This window comes from Passer montanus, unplaced genomic scaffold (assembly GCF_014805655.1).
Source record: "Passer montanus isolate IOZ18808 unplaced genomic scaffold, ASM1480565v1 scaffold58, whole genome shotgun sequence".
NCBI classification, from domain to species: Eukaryota; Metazoa; Chordata; class Aves; order Passeriformes; family Passeridae; genus Passer; species Passer montanus.
In genome coordinates, this window is record NW_024370816.1 from 1,711,632 (window position 1) to 1,731,759 (window position 20,128).

At 45.7% G+C, this 20,128-nt stretch overlaps 1 protein-coding gene and 1 long non-coding RNA gene across 5 annotated transcripts in view; one reads left to right on the plus strand and one right to left on the minus strand.

Annotated features, from left to right (window-relative positions):
• Window positions 1-10,153, minus strand: part of NR5A2 (nuclear receptor subfamily 5 group A member 2) — an 87,263-nt gene extending 77,110 nt beyond the window's left edge. For 2 of the 4 annotated variants that reach the window (XM_039726373.1, XM_039726370.1), the window contains exon 1: window positions 9,856-10,153. In XM_039726373.1, the coding sequence (XP_039582307.1) occupies window positions 9,856-9,919 (64 nt within the window). In that variant the 5' untranslated portion in view covers window positions 9,920-10,153. Of the gene's footprint in view, window positions 1-456; window positions 533-639; window positions 929-9,855 lie in introns of those variants that run through there. The other 2 variants (XM_039726371.1, XM_039726372.1) reach the window with 2 other exon arrangements.
• LOC120510481 overlaps window positions 8,765-20,128 on the plus strand; it is a 75,834-nt gene continuing 64,470 nt past the window's right edge. Inside the window, exon 1 of the long non-coding RNA XR_005629509.1 lies at window positions 8,765-8,915. This is a non-coding gene — a long non-coding RNA (uncharacterized LOC120510481). The remainder of the gene's footprint in view (window positions 8,916-20,128) is intronic.

Genomic DNA, 20,128 nt, shown 5'->3' on the forward strand with positions numbered 1-20,128 from the left:
CTGCTGCCTCTTCCCCCTCTTCCTGTTTTTCCCTCCCTCTGCTCCACGCCAGCCCTTGCCCAGTTGCAGCGGGAGCACCGAGCGGCCCCGGCCGCCGGGAGGAGCCGCCGGGTGCCCGCGGCTAGAGGAGCCGCGGAGTGGTAGTCGAGCTGCAGGCGGCGGGGGGCGGAGGAGAGAGAAGGAGGAGGAGGAGGAAGACCGGGGGTGCTGGGGAGGAAGGAGGAACCCCGGGAGCCCGCAGCAGCTCCGCCCGGGGCTCAGCACGGCGGCAGCCCGGCGCCCCGATCCATGCGGAGCGGCACAGTGCACAGGAGCACTCTGCCGCCGCTGGTGCTGCTGGACAGGGTTCCCACCCCCGTCCCCCTCCCTTCCTCCCTCCCTCCTCCTCCTCCTTCCCCTCCCCCTCCTCCTCCCCCTTTTCCCCCCGGTACAAGTGCGGAGGTGCCGAGTCGGGACCTCTAGCCCCGGGCCCGCGGGGAGGCGCTCCGGGAGCCCGGGGGCTGCGGGGAGCGAGGACTCCGGCGGAGGGGGGCCCCGACACCGCCGCTGCAGCCAATAAGGCAGAGGCGGGATGAGCAACACCCCCAGCGCACACACACGCACAGAGCACACACTGTGGCCCAGTGCAGTCACCCCTACCCGGTTCTTAAACGGGGCTGCGGTGCGAGGGTCTGGGCTGTTGCCACTCCTCCCAGTCCCAGCGGAGCCCGACGGGCCACCAGCCACGCTAACCCGGGCTGCGCCTGCACTGCCTTCAGCGCCGTGCCTCATTGCCAGTGGGCAGCCACGCTCAATCTCTCTTGGGTTCGGTGGGGCAATGCCTCCGCCCGGCCAGCGCCGGCTGCGAAGACCCCGGCGCTCACCTTTCCTCTGGGCGGGCGGGGGTGGACAGCGGAAACCGCTGCCCTTGCGGACACGTTGCCGCCGCGCAGCCCTGGAGTCTGAAACAAGCAAGCGGGAACCGCGTTGGAGCTCGCTGTACCTATTCAGGCTTTTTGTGTCTCCCTTCCCTAAGCGTCTTGCGAAATCGGTCAGTGCCAGTCTCGTCCTTTGCACAGAAGCCAAAACCCTGGCAGAGCCATCACTTGAGCCCCCTCTTCCCCGGCTCACAGTGCAGCAAACGGCACTATTTTCCAAGTTGTCCTAAAGAACTCGTTTCTCGCAAGTGTGAGCCTCAGCGGCGAGAGCCGAGCGGTCCCGCGGCGCGGCGTTGCGGGGGCTCCGGGGGCAACTGGGTGCCGACCGCCCGGCTCGCCGGGCCGGAGGTCTGCCTGCCCTCGTTGGCCTTTCCGCCCCTCTCTCCGGGAGGGCCCGGGGGGTTCCTCGCCGTTCCTACTGCGCCGCATAGGTTTGATGGTGTAGGATGAGCGATATTTGCACCTTGGAAAGCATCCGAGCCCCTCATCCGAGCGCTCGGTTGCCCGTTCTCCTCTGACTCTTTAATCTGTATAAAGTGTTGGAGGAGCTGAAAATGTTTGGCGGTGAAAACTGCTTCCGATGGAAAGTGAGGCGCGGAAGTGTCTCCATCGCGGAGTATGGCATTTCCCATCGGCTGGGAGAGCGATAGTGAAACCTGCGGTTGTAACTTGTTCAGTAGTGCTGATCGCTGGGTGAACCCGCGCTGGGACAAGCGCTCCACGTACAGAGAGCGGACTCGGCTGTGCTCTTTTTGCAACCAGCAGCTGGGACACCTTTGCTAACTCAACGCAGATTCCTAGGCAACCCAACACCAGCACCACCGGAGTAGAAGAAGCCTTTTTTCCCTTCTCTGTGCAGCGTTTGATATTTGGGGGATGGATCCAACGCTCAGAGAGGCCCTCTCTGTCTCCTTCCACTCTCACCTTTCGCCATTCTCCTTCGGGTGGGATGCAAGCGGGCGAATGATACCAACACGTTATTTCTCAGGTTATAATTTCACAATTAAACAGGTCGTCTGCGAATAAGTTTTAGGACAGCAATATGGCGAGATGCGGTACCGAGCAGTGCGATGGCTAAGACGGGTTGGCTGAAAACAATCTAGAGAGAATGACCAAGTTTCTAGGCAGAAGTAGCTCGGGTTGAGACCCTGTCTCGGCCCTTGGGAAGTTACTCCTAGGTGCATTAGTTACAAACATTCCCTCTGTCAGGCGCCACCGTGTAGCATCGCCTTGCGCCGACCCCGGCCGGCTCAGCACTGGCGGCGACAGCAGCGCAGCGCCGATTCCGCTCCCTCCCTCGGGCTCCCGCCGAGAGGGCTGCGGGTCGGGGTCTCGGCTTGGCGGCGGGGCCGCGGCCCTCGGGCCTTCCGAGCCTGCGGCCGGGCCGCCTGGGCCCGACGGGCGGCCAGAGCTCTCCGGGGGCGGCTCACAGGGGAGCGGCACCTCCTCGCAGCCCTTCCCCGCAGGAGAGTCCTCAGGGCACAGCTCCAAGCGCGTTTACAGCAGGCCATCGGAACACCTGCGGACCCGGGTCCTGCAGCCCGCCGGGCTCCATCGGGGACAGCCAGTCCCCTCGCTCTCGCCTGCCGCCGGCCGGGTCACGCCGCCTGACGATTTCCCGACGGGGCGCTCCGTGCTGCCGCTCTCGTTACTGCTGCTCCGGGAAGGCGGCTGCATTTTAGGGAAAAGCCGGGAAAGGAAACGCCGCATCCGGACAGGGCAGGCGAAACCAGCCCGAGTGCTGCCGGGGTCGGGCGGGCTGCGGCCCCCGCGGGCACCGCGGCTGAGCGCCCCAGCGGGCGGGTGGCCCGGACAGCACTGCCTGGACAGCACTGCCCGGACAGCACCGCCCGGACAGCACTCCCCGGACAGCACTGCCCAGACAGCACTGCCCGGACAGCACTCCCCGGACAGCACTCCCCGGACAGCACTCCCCGGACAGCACTGCCCAGACAGCACTCCCCGGACAGCACTCCCCGGACAGCACTCCCCCGCGGGCTCGGCCCTAGCACCGGTCCCCGGGCTCTTCCCTCCTACTCAGGGGCTTCATGTCATTCTGCCAGGGAATTGTTTGGAGGGAGTTCCAACTGTACATGGCAAAGTGACTCTGCGAGCTATCACTATGGATGAAAGTACTTTGGAGTGGTTATTACACATCCACATTTCTCCGAAGTAACAGTTTAGGGCAGTACATATTATAAATGATACCTGGTCCCTTGTGGCTACATTTAATTTGACATGGAGTTCTAGCTCTCACGATTGCCTTGAGCAACCTTAATTACCCTTTCTTCTAATCTCTTCTCCATTCCTTACCAAGTTCTCCAAACTTTTTTTTTTAATGCGATTTCTCTCCTGAGTTTGCCTGCCTTGTTCTGACTTTGCCTGAAGGTCTTGATTGACGCGTGTAATTATAATTATAAAAGATGATGGCTCGGGGAGCTTCCAGCAGCCTTGATTAGTACAAGGAGCAAGACCTGGAATACTTTATACTTCCCTATTTAAATGTATGTACATTTACATTAAAAAAAAAAAACAAACAACCCACTCTCTAATGTTAAATAATCTGAAGCTTTTCCACCTCTTTGTTTCCAAGGTAGAGGCTTCTGTGTGATGATATTTCAAGGCAAGCTACGATTGCTTACAGCTTCTAAGGGGGCACAAAACCTGAGCAAATTTCAAAGTCTTTTCCCCTAAGCAGAGACATTTCCAACTTGGAGTGGTCTTCTCGATGAGAAGCAAGTAGCCTGCTCTCTTCGAGCTTTGTGTCGGGACATGTCCCAGAGAAGGTTTAATTTACCTTCCCAGCAAAGTGGCGAAAGAGAGCATTTGTGAGTGGGATGAGCGGGGAAGGTGGGGGGGATAGATGTTCAAGAAAAACTTTCAGGAAACAAATGAAATAAATAAATAAGCGGAGGACTAAAACTCTTCCGCTGGAAAGTCTAAATCCAAAACCGATCAAAAAGACTTAAAGGGAAGTATTTAAGGAGGGAAATCCTCATCCTGTCTCCCTTTCTCTCCCGCTGTACATTCCCGTTTGCCACCAGCGCAGAGCCGCTCTGAGCCATCACTCAGTGAAAACAGTGATTTCAGCCAGGCTCGGGGAGGGATCACGCATCCTGTGCTCGGCACAGGGACGCAGCCTCGGGCACAGGCTGTCACTGCCACGGGCACGCAGTGGCGCTGCCTCGAGAAGTGCCCGGCCAAGGCAGCGTGCGGCAGCGCGGCCGGCACGGGATCCCTGTGCAGCTGGGAAAGTTCAGAACGCGATTTTGCTGCTTGACCTCACACACCTGTCACGCCCAACTTTACGAGACTATTTCACCAGGAAAGGCATGGCCGGTATAGTCCCTCTCCTCTCCTCTCCTCTCCTCTCCTCTCCTCTCCTCTCCTTAAGCAGATCATCCCTACAGTAGATAGAGCAGACTACCTCGAAACCTTCCAAACCCCATAGCCAACGGTCTCCTTTCATCATTTTGCCGAGGCGATATTGCATTCATTTCCTAGTGATTCATTAAATGGAGATTGCTAGAGCCTCCAACTCAGGCTTTGGGAAAGAAACTGTCCCTTCTAGAAAAAAACCCAACAAATAACCCAGAACAAAAATCCCTAACTTACAAAATCAACCCACTCCAAACACAAAACCACTCTTCCCACTTCCCATATTTTTTTCTTTTTCTTATTTTTAAAAATATTTTTTGGTTATTTTGGTTTGGTTTGGTTTTGATCCACTCTCAGCAAAACAGAGTGGATGCCTCAGACTGAAACACTTTTGTAGTAAAACGCACACCACAGAGAATCACGTCTGTGCCCTGTTGCCTTTTTTTTTTTTTCCCCTACAACTAATCATTCATTTTTGCTTTACGGAGACGTCGTTCCTCTCTGGTCCGGCACAAAGAGCCATTTCCAAACGGTCAATTATTGACCGAAAAGCTATTTTTCAAGCTCGGCCAAGCTCCTGCTGCCCGCCGGAATGCACTGCTCTTATGAGCACCTGGCAGCAGCGTGATGCAGAATGACAGGAGACTTCGGAGAGGAGTGAGAGGGGCCAAGAGGGTGGTAAAGCATCGCTCTGATTGCCTTTCTTTTATTGGTAAGTGAGTCATCAGTGAGGTGTCGTAACACTTCCCCGCGTCCCGCCGGCGTCCCGCCGTGCCCCGTGAGCATCGCCCGCCCGGGGCGCGCTCCCTCCCGGGGCGGCCCGCACGCCGGGGACAGGGACCGGGCACTTGTTGCAGCTTCCCGACCGACATTCTGCTGCGCTAACTGGAAGGCGTGGAAGGGCTAAGGCATGCTCGGGCGCCCTCGGGGACGGGGTGAGCCGTGCCCGGGGCTGGCGGCACGGCATCCCTGCATCGATCCCATCATCAGGTCTCTTTCACTCAACTCTTAAAGATCCAGTTTTGCAAGCAGGGACTCTAATAGAAATTCCCTCCTCCCCTTCCCGCCCCCAAATTGCATGAATTCTGTATGGAAAACGCCTTCTAGTTCCGCACTGCCTGGACCTGTTGCTGCTAATGGTGCGACGGGGAAACGCGCTCGCCGATCGCTGCTGTGTGCCGCGGGGGCGGATTCCCCGCAGCCGGAGGCGGGGAGGGAATCCATCAGCGGGGCTCCTTTCCGCACCCAGGAGCGGAGCCGCTGCCCCGCGGCGGCCGAGGGACTGCCCCGACCATCCCGACGCTCCCCTCCGCCGCCATCCCATCGCCCTTTCCCAGCACTGATCGTTACTATTCTGATGAGGCGATTTTGGTTCTGTCTGTGCTGCCCTTTTGGAGCCGAGTGTGGAACCTCTAGTTAAAAAGCTAGAGCTTAGTCTGGGAATAGCACTCCACATATATTTGTATATACCGCAAGGCTCCCGTCAGGGCTGAGCGCCGGTCTCTGTACCATAAGAGATAATTGATTTCTATCCTGCACAGACAGGCTTAAAAATGAAATTTCTCTTGCTGAGGCAATTGACCTTGATCTGCTGGTGGAAAAAAGAGATGGTTTAAGTCTGCTTCTTCTGTCCCCCTCCCTCCATGTTTCAAATCTTGGAAAACTTTATTTAAAAATAATTTTTACACTTGATCTTTATAATGAAAAAAGTTTGAGCTCATACATAGCTATCTGTCTCAAGATTTACCCACACATGATGTAAAATAATAACTATGAAGATAAACTAGGCATAGTTTACATTGAGAAATCTTGATAAGGATTGTGTACATTTCCATGTCTGTTCATTGCACATAAGAATGTATTAATATATATTAATATATAAGGTTACATATCTATGTAATATATATATATACTCATGTAATATGTGAGTAAACTCTAAGCATTAATAATGATCTGTCATGAGAAGTTTTAACGGATTCCCCACAAGACAGATGCACACAAATCCTCCTGCGGACCCTTCTTCATTTTCACCATATATATAAGACAAGTTTGAGAGCTGACCTTTAAATTACCCTCACAGACAAGTAGCTTGAGGCATTTTGTCAGTACTGGAGATCCCTCAGAAGACCACAGGCATCATCTTTGCCTCAGGTGTTGTGGTATTTAAAATCAGACTAACAAAAAAATCAGATGTAAATGTAAATACTGCCCCTTTTGTAGATAGCTCATCTGCAGTATAAGCAAATGAGGACAGGAAAAATGGGAAGAAAACTGATAAAAGAGTAACAGCAAAATCCAATGATATAAGAAAATAACCTACAGCATATCTTACAGTCCTCACACAGTTCAGACTGTTCACTTCTGTGAAAGTTTTGCCTGCATAAATGCTGGCCAAAATCCTGTTCCAAACTTTTAAAGATAGTATATGCTGTCTTTGTTAATCATATGACAATGATACTATTCCTATCACTGCTAAACATAAAAACTAACTTGCCAAACTCATGAGCCCTAATTTTAATAGTATTAATTGCCTAAGGACATACATTAAAATGAAGATGGCAGAAGTATTCTACAAGCTGAAAAATATCACAGTTGGAAACTACAAGGAGATTAGTTTTCCTCTTATATAACCATTTTTTAAAAAGTAAATGAAACAGTTATTTCTGTTAAAGAATCATAGCTAATGCTTATAAAAATTGCATAGTGGCCCTGATGACACTAAGACAAGAGGCTGATTAGAGGAAAAATAAAACTAGTCAAGTATCTTTGTACTGCTTCAGAATCTGGTAGAAGAAAAAAATCATGGCACTTCCATAAAAACATTTATAAGTCCATATGGTGTTTGTCATCTGGAAGATAGGATGTACTATTAAGATTTTGTGAATTCTGGTTGCCTCTTTGATCGTATGACTATAAACCTAAAAGCAGGTGTCAACAACCAACAGTGCCCACTCACACTCCAGCTCCAGGCTGGTTGTGTTTGCTCTCCAAGGGAGAGGTCCACTGCTATTTATATCATGGAGTCTGATTTCCATTCATGGGAGCTGGAAGATGCTCTCCATGCTGGGAGGAAGCTGTGACATGTCAGTGGTTTATAACAAAAACTAACTTATCACCAGATGGGGGAATGCACAAAATGCTCCCTGACAAGGGCAACTCAGCCTCTGTGATGGGAAGCAGCAAGTGTCCCTGCCCTGAGGGGCTGGTGGGACAGGGGTGCAGAGGCTGTGACAGCCTCTCACAAACCCACCCACTCTGCCTTGGTGAGAAAGGAAAAGGTGAAGGAGAATTCCGGAGGGACGGGACGAAAGCAAAAGTCTCGGGATAGGATTTACTCTTACGAGTATATGCTGCTGATTGTACTTCTAACCTGGGAGGACAGCTTTTTCTCCTAAAGAATTACTCAGGGATAGGATTTACTCTTACGAGTATATAACCCTGCTGCTGATTGTACTTCTAACCTGGGAGGACAGCTTTTTCTCCTAAAGAATTACTCTCCAGTGCAAATAAGAACAGAATCTGGCTACTTTCTATTTGGTTCCCCCAGCTCCAAGCAGAGGCTCTCAGGTCGGTGTGGGTTCAATTTAACTCTTACAGGTACATGGTGATCAGTTCACAAGGCTGAGTTAGGTGAGCTTTCCAGGGATGCTACCATGGTTTCTGGCTCAGCAGTGTCATGGAAGGACAAAATCCTTCCCCTGACTCAGAGTACACAGGATTCTGGAAACTTTGACAAGATTTAGGCCTGCTTATTTCTGGGCCATGCTTTGTGAATCTGTCCTGGTATATTGGTGACACAGCACATGTATAGGTGGTATGGTGACAAGAGTCTCTGCTACTCCCTGTAGCAATCTGTTTTCTCATATCCACTTGATTTTGGGAACTGAGACCTTCCAGTCTTCTGGAAACCTTGAAAATAGCATTTAATTGGTCTAAGTATCACAGGTGAGTGTGTTATTTTCCCTTCTAGGGTTTTATCCTTTCACCTTAAGAAACCTTATCTGAATGACCACTCTTTAGATAAATGAGATGTATAATTATTTTACTATTTCTCAGGAAAGAGAACCAGAGGGTCCCTTCATGGTATCCAGAAAGAGGAACAGTTAGAGAAAGGCCTGGAGGGGAAGCTGGACTTGCCACCTTTTCCATGTGTTTCTGGGGACAGAGCTGTGCAGAGGAGTAGCCCACACCTGTAGGGAAGCACAGGGACTCTGAGGGGACATCTGGCTGAAACACAGTTGGGTCCAAGGTGGGAGCCCTTCTCTGGGAGAAGCAGCAGCTCTACCCAGAAGATAAAGATCAGTTACGTTTGAGGCTATTTCCTGCAGCTGTTGCTGTGCCCTCCATCCCCACGTTCCCAAAGCTTCCCTTGATGGCAAGGTGCCCACATCACACCCAGCATCAGGGTGAACTCCTCACCTGCCATGTGATGACGCACTTTGGGGCAAGAGGAGGAAAGTGTGCCCTGATTCCGCTTGGGGCCAAAGATCCCTTCTTTCATCCCTGCCAGGAAATGCTGTGCTGAGGCACAACCTTGCAAAACCCTGGGCTGTGGAACCTGCAGCACTGCTAGGCTGGCTTGTGAAGTGCCTTCTGCTCCACGAAGGAGAGTTTTCCCCGGTAAGCCTTCTGCAGCCTTCTGTGCCCCAGTTTCAGCATGGGCACAGCCTGGTGGGACAGGGAGTGTTCGCCCTGGCGAAGGAAAGACACCTCACTCCAGGTGTGTGGTGAGAGACAGAATGGCCTGAGACAGGAAATGTGTGGAGAAGGGCAGGGAGGTGGTGGGAACGTGCACCCACTGGGGCTCGGCCACAGCCACCACAGCCTGAGACAGCCTGGGACATCTGGCTGTGCAATGCCCCTTGTGCCTGCAAGCCAGAGCAACCTGTGCCTGATGGCTTTCTGTGCACCCACTGGGGCTTGGCCACAGCCACCACAGCCTGGGACATCTGGCTGTGCAATGCCCCTTGTGCCTGCAAGCCAGAGCAACCTGTGCCTGATGGCTTTCTGTGCCTGATGACAGGGAGTGGGTACTGTTTCCATATGCTACTGAAAGTATTCACTTTGCTGCTCTGAAGGCCTAACTGACTTCTATTATCCAGCCCACTCCCACTGAATGACACATCTTAATTTTCAGTTGTAAGAAAGAATTTGCATTTGACAGAAACCACAGTATTACTGAAAAGACAAAACCATTCCTGTGGTTTTCTTCAATATAAATTATCAGGCCAGAAACAATTGAAATGTAATTTTTTGCAAATGTTTCTACACGCACACACACAATTTCACAGTTATTATCAATTATAATAAATTAAAATACTGTTAATAATCCAGTGATATATATTTGATAATTGTATTATTTCTAGAGAAAATTGTTACTCTATGGATCATCATCTGTTTTCTTATATTTTTACATGGTATTGTAAAATTCTCTCTTGCTTAAGTATATGTGCAAATTAATCATAGGCTCACTCAATTGTAGTGATTTTTTCAGTTTGGATACCCAGAAATTAATATATTTACACAGAATCTTCAAAACAGTTAGAAAACTGTTACTTACCAGCTGATGTAAGTCCATGTTTTATAGATTCCTGTATGATGGCTGCGTGAGAACCAGAAGACATTGTTAGGTGTAAATATACCGTACCCTTGGGTACAAGGGGTACAGCATTGAGTACAGGAGAGGTGCAGCCTGTAAACTTTTCTGGCCTTGAGACCCAGGCTATGATAGCCTTCAGTGAAAGTCGGCGTGATGAACAACAACAAAAAAAAAATATCCAAGAATTCAGAAAGTAACAAGCATGTCTTTGAGTGGACTCTGTACTTTTTCCAGCATTAGTGACCTGCTGTAAACCATGTATCCCATTTCATGATAGTCTCTAATCAGAAGAATTGCAACTTGTGATAGGTTTGGTACCATCACGTGATTTAGTACAGCTTGATAAGAGACCCTGTTATAAAGTGACAGCCAAAGAGATAAGAACTGTTGGCAGATAATGGCAGAGAAATGATTAACCTGGAGTGGAGAGGTGCTATGAAGCCCAGAGAGGGGAAGGTTGTAAAGTTGTGGGGTCATAAGATCATACTGAGTGGATGAAAAGCCATACCAACATGAGTGTAATGTCTATAAACTCAGACTTGTGACCTGTCTTCTTGATGTCATCACCTCTTTGCACAGTGGACAGCAAGCATGGTTGTTTTGGCTTCTGTAAACACTCTTTGGATGGCAAAACAATCGAGCATTAATTCCTTAAGGGAGGCTTCTGAATGCACTGGGGATTCTACACTCAGACTAACAGCACCAGCAAATCTCTCCTGATAGTTTGTCACACAAAACCATTTTATTGCCCCAGTCCTCAGGCTGGAGAGTAGCTCCAGGTTGAAGCCATTTAGTTGAAAGCATGTACTACTTTCTCACTAAAGAGCTTTACAGCATGGTTAAACATTGATATCCCCGGATTATGATGTGTAGAGTATTGCGTTCACCTCTAAGGCTGTGAGGCACAAACCCTACCCACAGCATGTCCAATGGCTGTCAAGTGTTTGGCTTTAAACAATTTTCATGAAAGTGGGCAGCTGTGCAGATGACTGGGTGATGTTTCAGCTCAGCTGGGAGAGGGTCAGGTTCTGCTTTCCGCCTGTGCAGGGGAAGGGCAGGGGCATGTCAACTCCCAGCCTGAGCACAGTGTGCCTTGCTCTGCAGTGCCACCGACAGCCTCTGCAGCTCCAGCCCAATAGATCAAGTCTGCATACACTTTGTGAGATCAGACTCAAGCCTGAATAATCAGATGATATTTTATATTTAATTTCTCTTGAAAAATAGAGTGAAGCTGTTCCACTGTGGGCTAGATCTGAAGCCTCTTGAAGTCAGTGAGAGTTTTTTTCTCTTTAAACTTGCGGAGGGCTGTAAAGCAGCATGTGCCTTTTTATATACTTTGTCATGGTGGTTAAATTTTGGTGACACAGTGGCAAACAGATTAGCTCATGCACAAACTGAACTGCTTCTCTTGGCTAGGATGAGAACTTGAGAGCTGGTCTGAAAACAGGGCTGGTGTGGCAAACCAAGCAGTGACTGGGCCTTACAGCCAGGAACCCTGAATTATCACTTGGCCTGTGCAGTACTGTCCTCCTGTAGAGACCCTGTTAGTAAGGAGGACAGGCTGTATAGGGAAGGTCTGATTTCCCAAATTCTTATCTTCACATTTGCCACTGGAAAAAAATGAATTTACAAATCTGCTTAAACTGGTACTGTATTTTTTAAGGGTCACTGATATTTTTTATCTGTTTAGACTGAGTGAAAGCTGGAAGCCAGCTTTCAAAACTGATTCCATATAAACCTAAAATAACTGGACTCTGTCTCTTTTAATTCATTTGGTTATCAAATAGATTTTCAATTGTATTCATAAAAAGTGGAAAGAAACATTTATTCCATCAGAAAAGGCATGTCTTTGGGGACTGGGGATAAAATAAATGAGAATTGCTGCACATGATACTGTGGTTAGAAACTTTCCATTGTATCATCAGACACATTGCTGGAGCACTGTTGGCCCATCTTCAAGAGCTTCTATAAAGGAATCCGCCGTATGTGGGGGAGAGAGATATTAAATCATAGGAAATATAGAGAAACTTCATGCTTTTGGCTTCAAACACTGTAATTCCTTTCCTTTTTTGCATCAGTATCAAATGTCAGGGTCACTGAAAAATGTTCTATTTTTCCCTTTCTGATACTTTGTCTCCACGGACAGAGGAATGTATGCCAGGTGCATAACCAGACAGACTTTCTTTGCCTTTCTTTATAGCTAGTCCAGTAGGGGAAAATAAAGTCCTAGGGAAACTCCAGGACAGCCTATATCAGCCTGTGATCCAGCAGCTCGATGTGTTTAGCAGTGATCCATTTGGAGTCCAAGTGAAACGAATCCATAATGAGGCTTACGAGTTGTGCCACTGAAGTACCTGAGTTCACGGCTCATTACTTTGCTTGATCAGGAATTTGGAACTGTAACTTTTCACGAGTAAGTCCCTGCTGAGGCAGCCACCAAGCTCACCCAGAACAGCTTTTCCTAGCTGTGGTTGGAGCATCACAGACTCACCTTGTATTTCTCTGTTTTTCAGTACTCCCTCTGCCTTTCTTTCCTTCCCTTGTCTACATCCTGAGAAGGTGAGATGAGTTAATTTTGTTTTTTCAAACATGCTTTTCTGTCTTAGATCTTTCAGGAATATGATGAACTGATAAACTTTTAGTTTCTTTTTTGTTTAACCAATTCTTGTGTGATGAAATTGTCCCTTGTTTGTCCCTCTGACAAATGTCCCTCAAAGAAAGTGTTCCTGATTTCAAAAGCTTGGCAACAATCCCTTCTTTGACTCTTGCACATCAAATTATTTTGCAACCATTTACCACAAAAATGGAGTCAAAAGGAGTTTCTCCTCTTGAGGGCATTTCCATAGGTGGCATTTCATTTGGGCACATAAAACTATTAAGAAATAAGCCTCAAAAATGGACTGACTGACATTAAAAATTACCTTTTCAAAGAGCTTTAAACCCTGAGTTGTATATCTTGGTGTAAATTTAGTGAGCTCAGTCATGGTTTCGTAATTTTCCTGTAACATTTTGGATATTGCTTATCTGAATTCAGCATGTTCCTTTTCATTTTCCTATGCCATCTCGATGTATTATTGTTTTTATTATCCATACAACTCAGAAAAGATATGTGCTCAGCACAGCACACATCAAACGAGGGACATGATTCTCATTCTACTGAAAGCTCAGGGCAAACGTGGCACTGATGTTGGCATGGTGCCCCCAGGCATGAGCGCTCTGGTCCTGAGTGTAGTCCAGTTGGTTTCAGCTGGAGCTTTGCATAGGTGGGAAGAGATTTGCAAGCTCTGTTCTTTGATCTAGAAATCACTCTTTTAAAAGTTTTCTCTATTTCAGTCATTCCAATGTTCCTCCTGATCTATCACAGACATATAAAATTCTTTTGGATGCTTCAGGGTATTTTCTCCACCTTCGTGAATTTTATTTCATATATGCAAAACCAAGTCATTAAAATACAGTTTTATGCCTTTTCCTTAGTAGTTCTGTAAAAGAAATTGGGAGAATCTGATATATCTGATGATCTTTACCCTTTGGATTTTTCAGTGATGACAGTACTGAAATAGAAGGTTTAATTTTTTAAGGAATTTCCAGCAGTTGATCCTTAATTCCTGTATGGTCTTACGGTACAAGTGCACTATTAAAATTTCTTGTTAGTTTTGTTTTGTACTTGTATGTATTTTACACATTATGTTTATCAGCTCAGTAGAATGCAATTGCATTAAATACATTTCAGTGTCTGCTACTCCTTTACTCAGGATTTTCAGCTTATTGGAAAGGAACTGTGGAGAGCAGAAGCTGCTGCATGGTGCCTTCTTTATGGGTGTCCAAATATGAACTTCTTTCCTTGATTACATTTATCAGAATATATTAGTCTCTCATGTTTCTGTTCTTTGTTTAAATGAATACAATTTAATATAAACCATATTTGGAGATGAATAATGAAATGTAGGAATTATAAAATTGCTTCCTGTGATTTTTCCTTACTAATTACAACAATTATTTCAGTCAATATTTCTGATGATAAATTAATGTCTAGAGGAGGAGGTAAGTACAGACATTTGTAAACACTTTTTTTTAGGTTAATTGAGCAATCAGGTAACCTCTAGGATTGCTTAAAAGGAAAACTCAATTCTGTGCAGATGGAAGCATACAGTTGTAGATCACAAAATTTCTCTTTTAGCCCTAATTATAGGAATAGCATGAGCTTTGTTTGGACCCACATTTAGTGCAAACTCTCTGCACTGAAAGATAAAACTTTTTCATGGCATGACGAGTTTCATCTGCTGGTCTGTCTGTCTGTCTGTGTAAGTAACTTCAATTTAAATTTCTTGTACACCTTCTTTTTTCTTTTTCCACTAATCTATCTTATTGGTGTACAAAGAGAAAGTTATGAAAGAGTTATGGACCTTTACAAAGCTTATCTAGGAGATATTTAGTGGTAATGGGAGCAGAGTGTTTGTGAGAAAAGAACAGATTTCAGTGAAACAGGCAGGGGGAAATGACTTGCACGTATGTAGCAGGAACAGGTGTTGTGAACTCATCCATCATCTCACACAGCACTCAGGAACAGACAACAGTTTCTTCTTAGAACATTATTACTAAAATATCAGGAATTTATTACTTTGAAAGGAGGAGAGGAGAAGGAGGTGATAGGGAGTCTTAAAGTGAATCTGAAGTGGAACTTGAAACCTTCTAAACTTGGTATCTAGATTTTTTTTTTTTTAAGTTACATACATAGGATATAGGGATAACTATATCCCACCTCAAAAACCTTCCCAAATCTTAATTGGAGGCAGGCTGGAAATACTAAGTGTTACATCAGGAAACTAATTTATGAAAGACCCTGAGTGCTCTGATGAGTTTCTGATTAATTTCTGCTCCTGAAGGAAGCTGCATGTGTGCCACACCACACAGACTGGCTTTGCTTGAGACCATGAAGTAAGTGCAAGCTGAATGCTACTGAAAGGTGAAAGACTGGCAGAAGAGAGCAGTTCAGTGGCATTTCATGTCTAAGCAGAGGGGTTCTCCTTACTGAACTCATTTATTGCACCAGGAACAGAAGGATGTCAGGAGGCTGATGAACTGCAGAACCACATGTAACACACTTGACAGGCCACATTCCAGCCTGAGGGAGGAGAAATGAAGGCTTGAGTGGCTGCTCAGATCTGGTGTACAGGAGCACTCCCACTTTCTCTCTTCCCAGTGAGCACATGCAGAATTTGTTCCAATTTCCAAGCTGATTTTCATCAGGAAGGACACTGGGCAGGAGAGAAAAGTAGGGTAAAGGTTATTCAGAAATAAGGATTTCTGATCATTTTATTAATAACTGTGAGAAATGTAGCAACTGGCAGGAGAGATAAGTGGATTTTCCTAAGCTCTGTTATAGGCAGGTAAATATTGTTCTGGTTTATGGCACTAATAATTAAACAGAACACTAGTCTGTCTCTTGGAAATTTGAAACTTGAGGTGGGTGGTTTCTGGAGGCATGTGTTGAAATCTGAACAAAAACTACTTTACATGTAAACTTCATAACAGAAGGCTGTATATATTCTGTCCATTGGATATATTTCAGGAGCATATATAGCACTGAAATAACACATTTTTTTTCATTGTCTTCCAAGTCATTGAGGCACCACTCTTGGTAAATATTGCACTTCTTGAAAAACAGACCAAGTGGACCCAAGATCTGATAAATACTAATTCCTTCACAAACACTGTCTCCCTAGTGCAGTTATATGAATAATATATTAGTATAACATTAATTAATATTTTTGTATCTTTTTTACAATGTGCCTACAGTTTGTTAGACAGTATACTTATTTCATGTGCTTAGATCACAGTAAAAAAATGCAGATGGTCCTGGAATTGGAGTACATATAATCCTGGGGAAAGCAGTAGCACCTGGGACTTCTGAGGAAGTCCTGACTTTCAGAAACCAGCTTTAAATTAGACTGTTAATGCACTTGCAATGGCATGCAAATCTTGTTTGTACAGTGCCTACACTAAGTTCTGTGTCTCAGAGTGGGGCTTCTGAGTACTTCTACCTCAGAAAGAAAAGTGAAGAGATGTTCAGTTATTCTTACTAAAAAAAATTACTTTACAATTACTTACACTATTCTCATCCTAAAATTGTTACTCTGGTCACCTCTGCCAACAGTCCAATGACACTGAAATGCTTTTCAGTGGCCCAGACAACAACGTGTACAGCTAAGAGGGAGAACAGTTCAAGACCTCTGGAAAATACTGTTCTACAAGATGTGAATGCACTTGAGAGATCTTTACTAAAGTAACAGTAGGGTAACAAAAAAAAAGAGAAGATTTTGTCAGGGTCCCAGGTCACTAATGAGCCTTAATGACCTTGATCACATTCACCTGGGTCCCCCTCACAGCTCCTGCCCACTGGGCCACCTGCTCATTTAAGCTCTAGCTGGGAGCATTGCCCTTTCCCTGAGCTGTGCTCGCTGGGGCCAGGGTCTCAAAATTGTTTTGTGGATTTTCTGGTGTGACTTCAGACCTTGGCTGCTTTTACTGCTTCTGCACAGTGACCACGGGAGCACCAACAGGACTTGGTGCTGCTCTGCTTGTCTGGCTCTCCTGCTGTGGGACTGCTCCACTGGTGAGTTCCCTACCCAGTCTATGTTCTTGCTGCCTTTAGCTCTAAGTTTGCCTCCTCTTAGGGTGTAACTGCCTCCTGCTTTCCCCTGAAACTTTTTGTAGGTGCTCTCGTCATCTCTTCCTACAAAATGGCAATAAGTACTTCTATAAGGAAGCACAGAGATTTGTTGGGGCCTTGAAGTGCTTTTCAGTTAGAATGTGGAGGCTTTTCAGAGCAGCTGGATTGTCTTAGGCTTCTTCCTATAGATATATAGTTATGTGGGGTTTTTTCTCTTTAATTCATTGTTTCCCTTTTCTAAGGGGGGGGAGTTTTTGCTCTAATAGCTCACAATGAGAGGCAGTTAAGAAGCCTGGGCAGGACTATTACTGACCCTCACAAGATCTTGCCTATGAAAAGCCTGTAGTAGCTCCAAGCCAGGTGGCTGCTGTGTGGATACATAGCCCGTCCTAGCTGCTCACTAGTGTCCCAAGAGGGGACAGAACACTTGATAGGTGAGAAACTAGGGCCAGGACATTTGTAATGTGCAGCTCAATCATACTTCTGAAAAGCAACCTGTATGCCTTGTTTTACCATTAACCCACTGCCATGTCTGACACTCGGGCATCAGTTGATGGGAGATAGTGGCTGAACAATAGCTATTGATTTTTCATTTCATATTAACGGCATGGCGAGCTCTGAGGCTGATAGTGAGGGTAGGATGCTAGTGTAGACATTCCTGTTTGCCTGTAAGAGGAGTCTCCTTGCCTTCCCTGGACCCTTTCCTTGTATAGGATTCTCTCCTTAAGGCATCAGACTATATGTATGTTTCTGCTGGTTTTTGTCTTGGAGCAAGCATCTGTTAAGCTTAAAATAATAAATGTTTATCAATTATTTAACCAAAGCACACTGAGGGAAATGGTAAACAACGAATAACAGAAGAGGGATGGAATAGAGTGGAAGCTCTTTCTGATTTGAGATCAGTGTTTAGGCAAGTACAGAGAGACACTGGCTTCATTTGGTGGAGAGTTCAACAAGCTCTCTGGTTTTCTTTATTAGAAGAAATATTGACCTAGAATCCATTCCTAACTTATCCTGGTAAGATCTGTTTTAGTCAAGTCACTGGCAGTATGATTGTATAAAATGTTGAGAAGAGATGAGATATTGTTTTGAAATTTCAAAAGTTTGCAAAATTTTTGTAGTTTTGCAATGGATCCTAGGATTTTGGCAGCAAGTTAAGAGGAATGCTTATATAATTTCTCCTGTAGTATCAGCAAACTTAAGAAACTAGCAGAATTCAAATGAAATCGTTTTAGCTAACAATGTTTCCACAGCATGAATAAAAGGCACAGGTTGTTACTTCAAACACAAACATTTTAATCCTTTGCGTTTTTATTCTGTTGCTGTTTGATTTTGTTCCCCCTCCCTTTTGGCTGTAGATGTTATTTTTCTCTCTTTGCCTGGCTTGTCACTATCTCTGCTTGTGGACAGCTTTGCTCTGGCTGCTGCTTCCCATATGTCTGAAATCTTGGTACCTGCACAGAAAACCTTCTGCTCTACAGATGTTGAGGATTTTCTGTGTTAGAATTTTTGCTGCTTGCAGTAATAGCACTGCTGCAGTTACTAGAAATGATTATATAAAAAAAGGTACAGTAAATAATCTATATATGCAATACTACAATAGGCAGTACTAGCAGTCTAAGTCTGAGCTCTTGCACTGTAGTCTGGAAAAATGAGGATAGTTTTTAACCTTTGCATTTATAGTCTATTCCGTTACCTCCTGTGATTGCCTTTGTTGCAGTATGACATTTGGTTCTGCAGGTTCCACTAGAAAGATGAAATCCACAATGTTTTGGTTTTCAAGTCCCCATGACTACTCTGGATGCTGAGGGTATTGGGACCCCATTCCTGGTCTGGGCTATTTAAGCAGATAACCAATAATTTTTTTGGTTGGTAAAAACCTCAAACTCCACAGCAATACTAGAAAGCTTTAGCTCTGGGGATTTTACAATAGATTGTTATGGGATTTGAAACTAATCCCGATCCTTTAGCAAAAGGTTGTTGAGAAAGTCTTCAACTCAGACAACCATGTCAATACATCTAATGGCCTTTATTGAGCAACCTGTGCAAAATCTAAGCACCCTAGAGATACCACAGCTGTTTTTTGAGTCTGCCAAATCATCTTTGAGATGAGCTAATTAGAAAATACAAGTTACACATGTTACAATGAAACCTTCAAGAAAACGCATTCTCCCATGCAAGACCTCTGAATATACAGGGCAGCTCTGAGACCTGGCAGAGTTTCACAGGTTGGACCTGAAAGCCTGCAGCTTTCTGCTTGTGGAAGGTGAAAAGAGCCATCCTTAAAGCAGACAGACCCAGGTGGCTGGCTAGTGAAGAGGTGATCCTCACTTTATCTTATTTGATTTCATTGCTCACAATGTTGAAAGTCATCTGCAGAGTGTGGTACTTTGTGCTTCTCCTTAAGCCTCAAATGGTGTTATGCCATTGTTCTTAGAAGCCATTTAATTGTTCTGAGAAGCCATTTAGAGAATTTTGAACCACTGTGATGATATGATTCAGCCCTAGAGTCACTCTGAACCACAAAGGCCCTATTGTCCTACCATGTTACTGAAGTGTTGTAAAGGAGAGCTTGCTACTCACAGTTTTGGAATGGTTTCTCACATTTCAAGCATGCTAGCCAAGAGGACAATCCTTACTAAACTCTGTGACTTCAAGGTGCAGCCTCCTCAGGACCCTCTCCACACAATGTGCATGTGCCTTTGGGTAAGGCAGCACCAGTACACGCTGCATTTCCTCACAGCCAAGTGGCTCATTTCCAGGGCTGGCTGCCTGCTTCAGAAGTGGGTACATGTATTCATTAATAAGAAACTAGGTTTTGTTTAATGGTGTTATTCAGGTTTAATGGTCTTCAGAGTTTAACACCAGTTTCACAGAAGTGTGGTGTTAAATTAGGGCTGTAGTGAATTGTTGTCCTCCCAGCTAACCGAATTGGAAGTCTTATTGTGGAATTGTACTGGTTTGTCAACTTTTACCAAATGATTCAGCAACATCATCAGCTTAAGTTGTATCCATCCTAAGGTTGCAATAAAACAGGACAGTTACTACAACAGAAGGGGAAATTCACTGAAATATATAACACAGATCTTTATGATCAGAACAATGTTTTAAGAGGCTAATAGAATGGGTCTATCTAACTTTGTTTCTGCGGGATTTATGAGTGCCTTATTTCCCCATTTTAAATGGAATAAAATGTTAGCTGAAATTCAGCAGATATCTGCTTAGGGTGAAGTTGTGGTGGTGTGTGGGAGAAGATAAAGCCCCTTCCTTCTTCCCTTAGAAATCTGAACAGCAGCAGGGCACAACTGCCTTGTGCTTCCTGGCTGACTGGGCAGAGATCCCTTGAGTACCTAAGGAAGCAGTCATATTCCTACAGTGTTGTGTGTTTTTACAGGCAGTTACATTGCATTCTCTGGACTCTTACATTTCTTATTCTTAACTTTGTGGGAACTTTCTTTTTACCTTACATTACTTTATTTCTCCTTTTTTTAAAATTAGCAAATGAATTCAATCAAGTCTTTACTGATGTTCAGGAAAGACAATAGTGTGAGGCAGTGGTGTTTT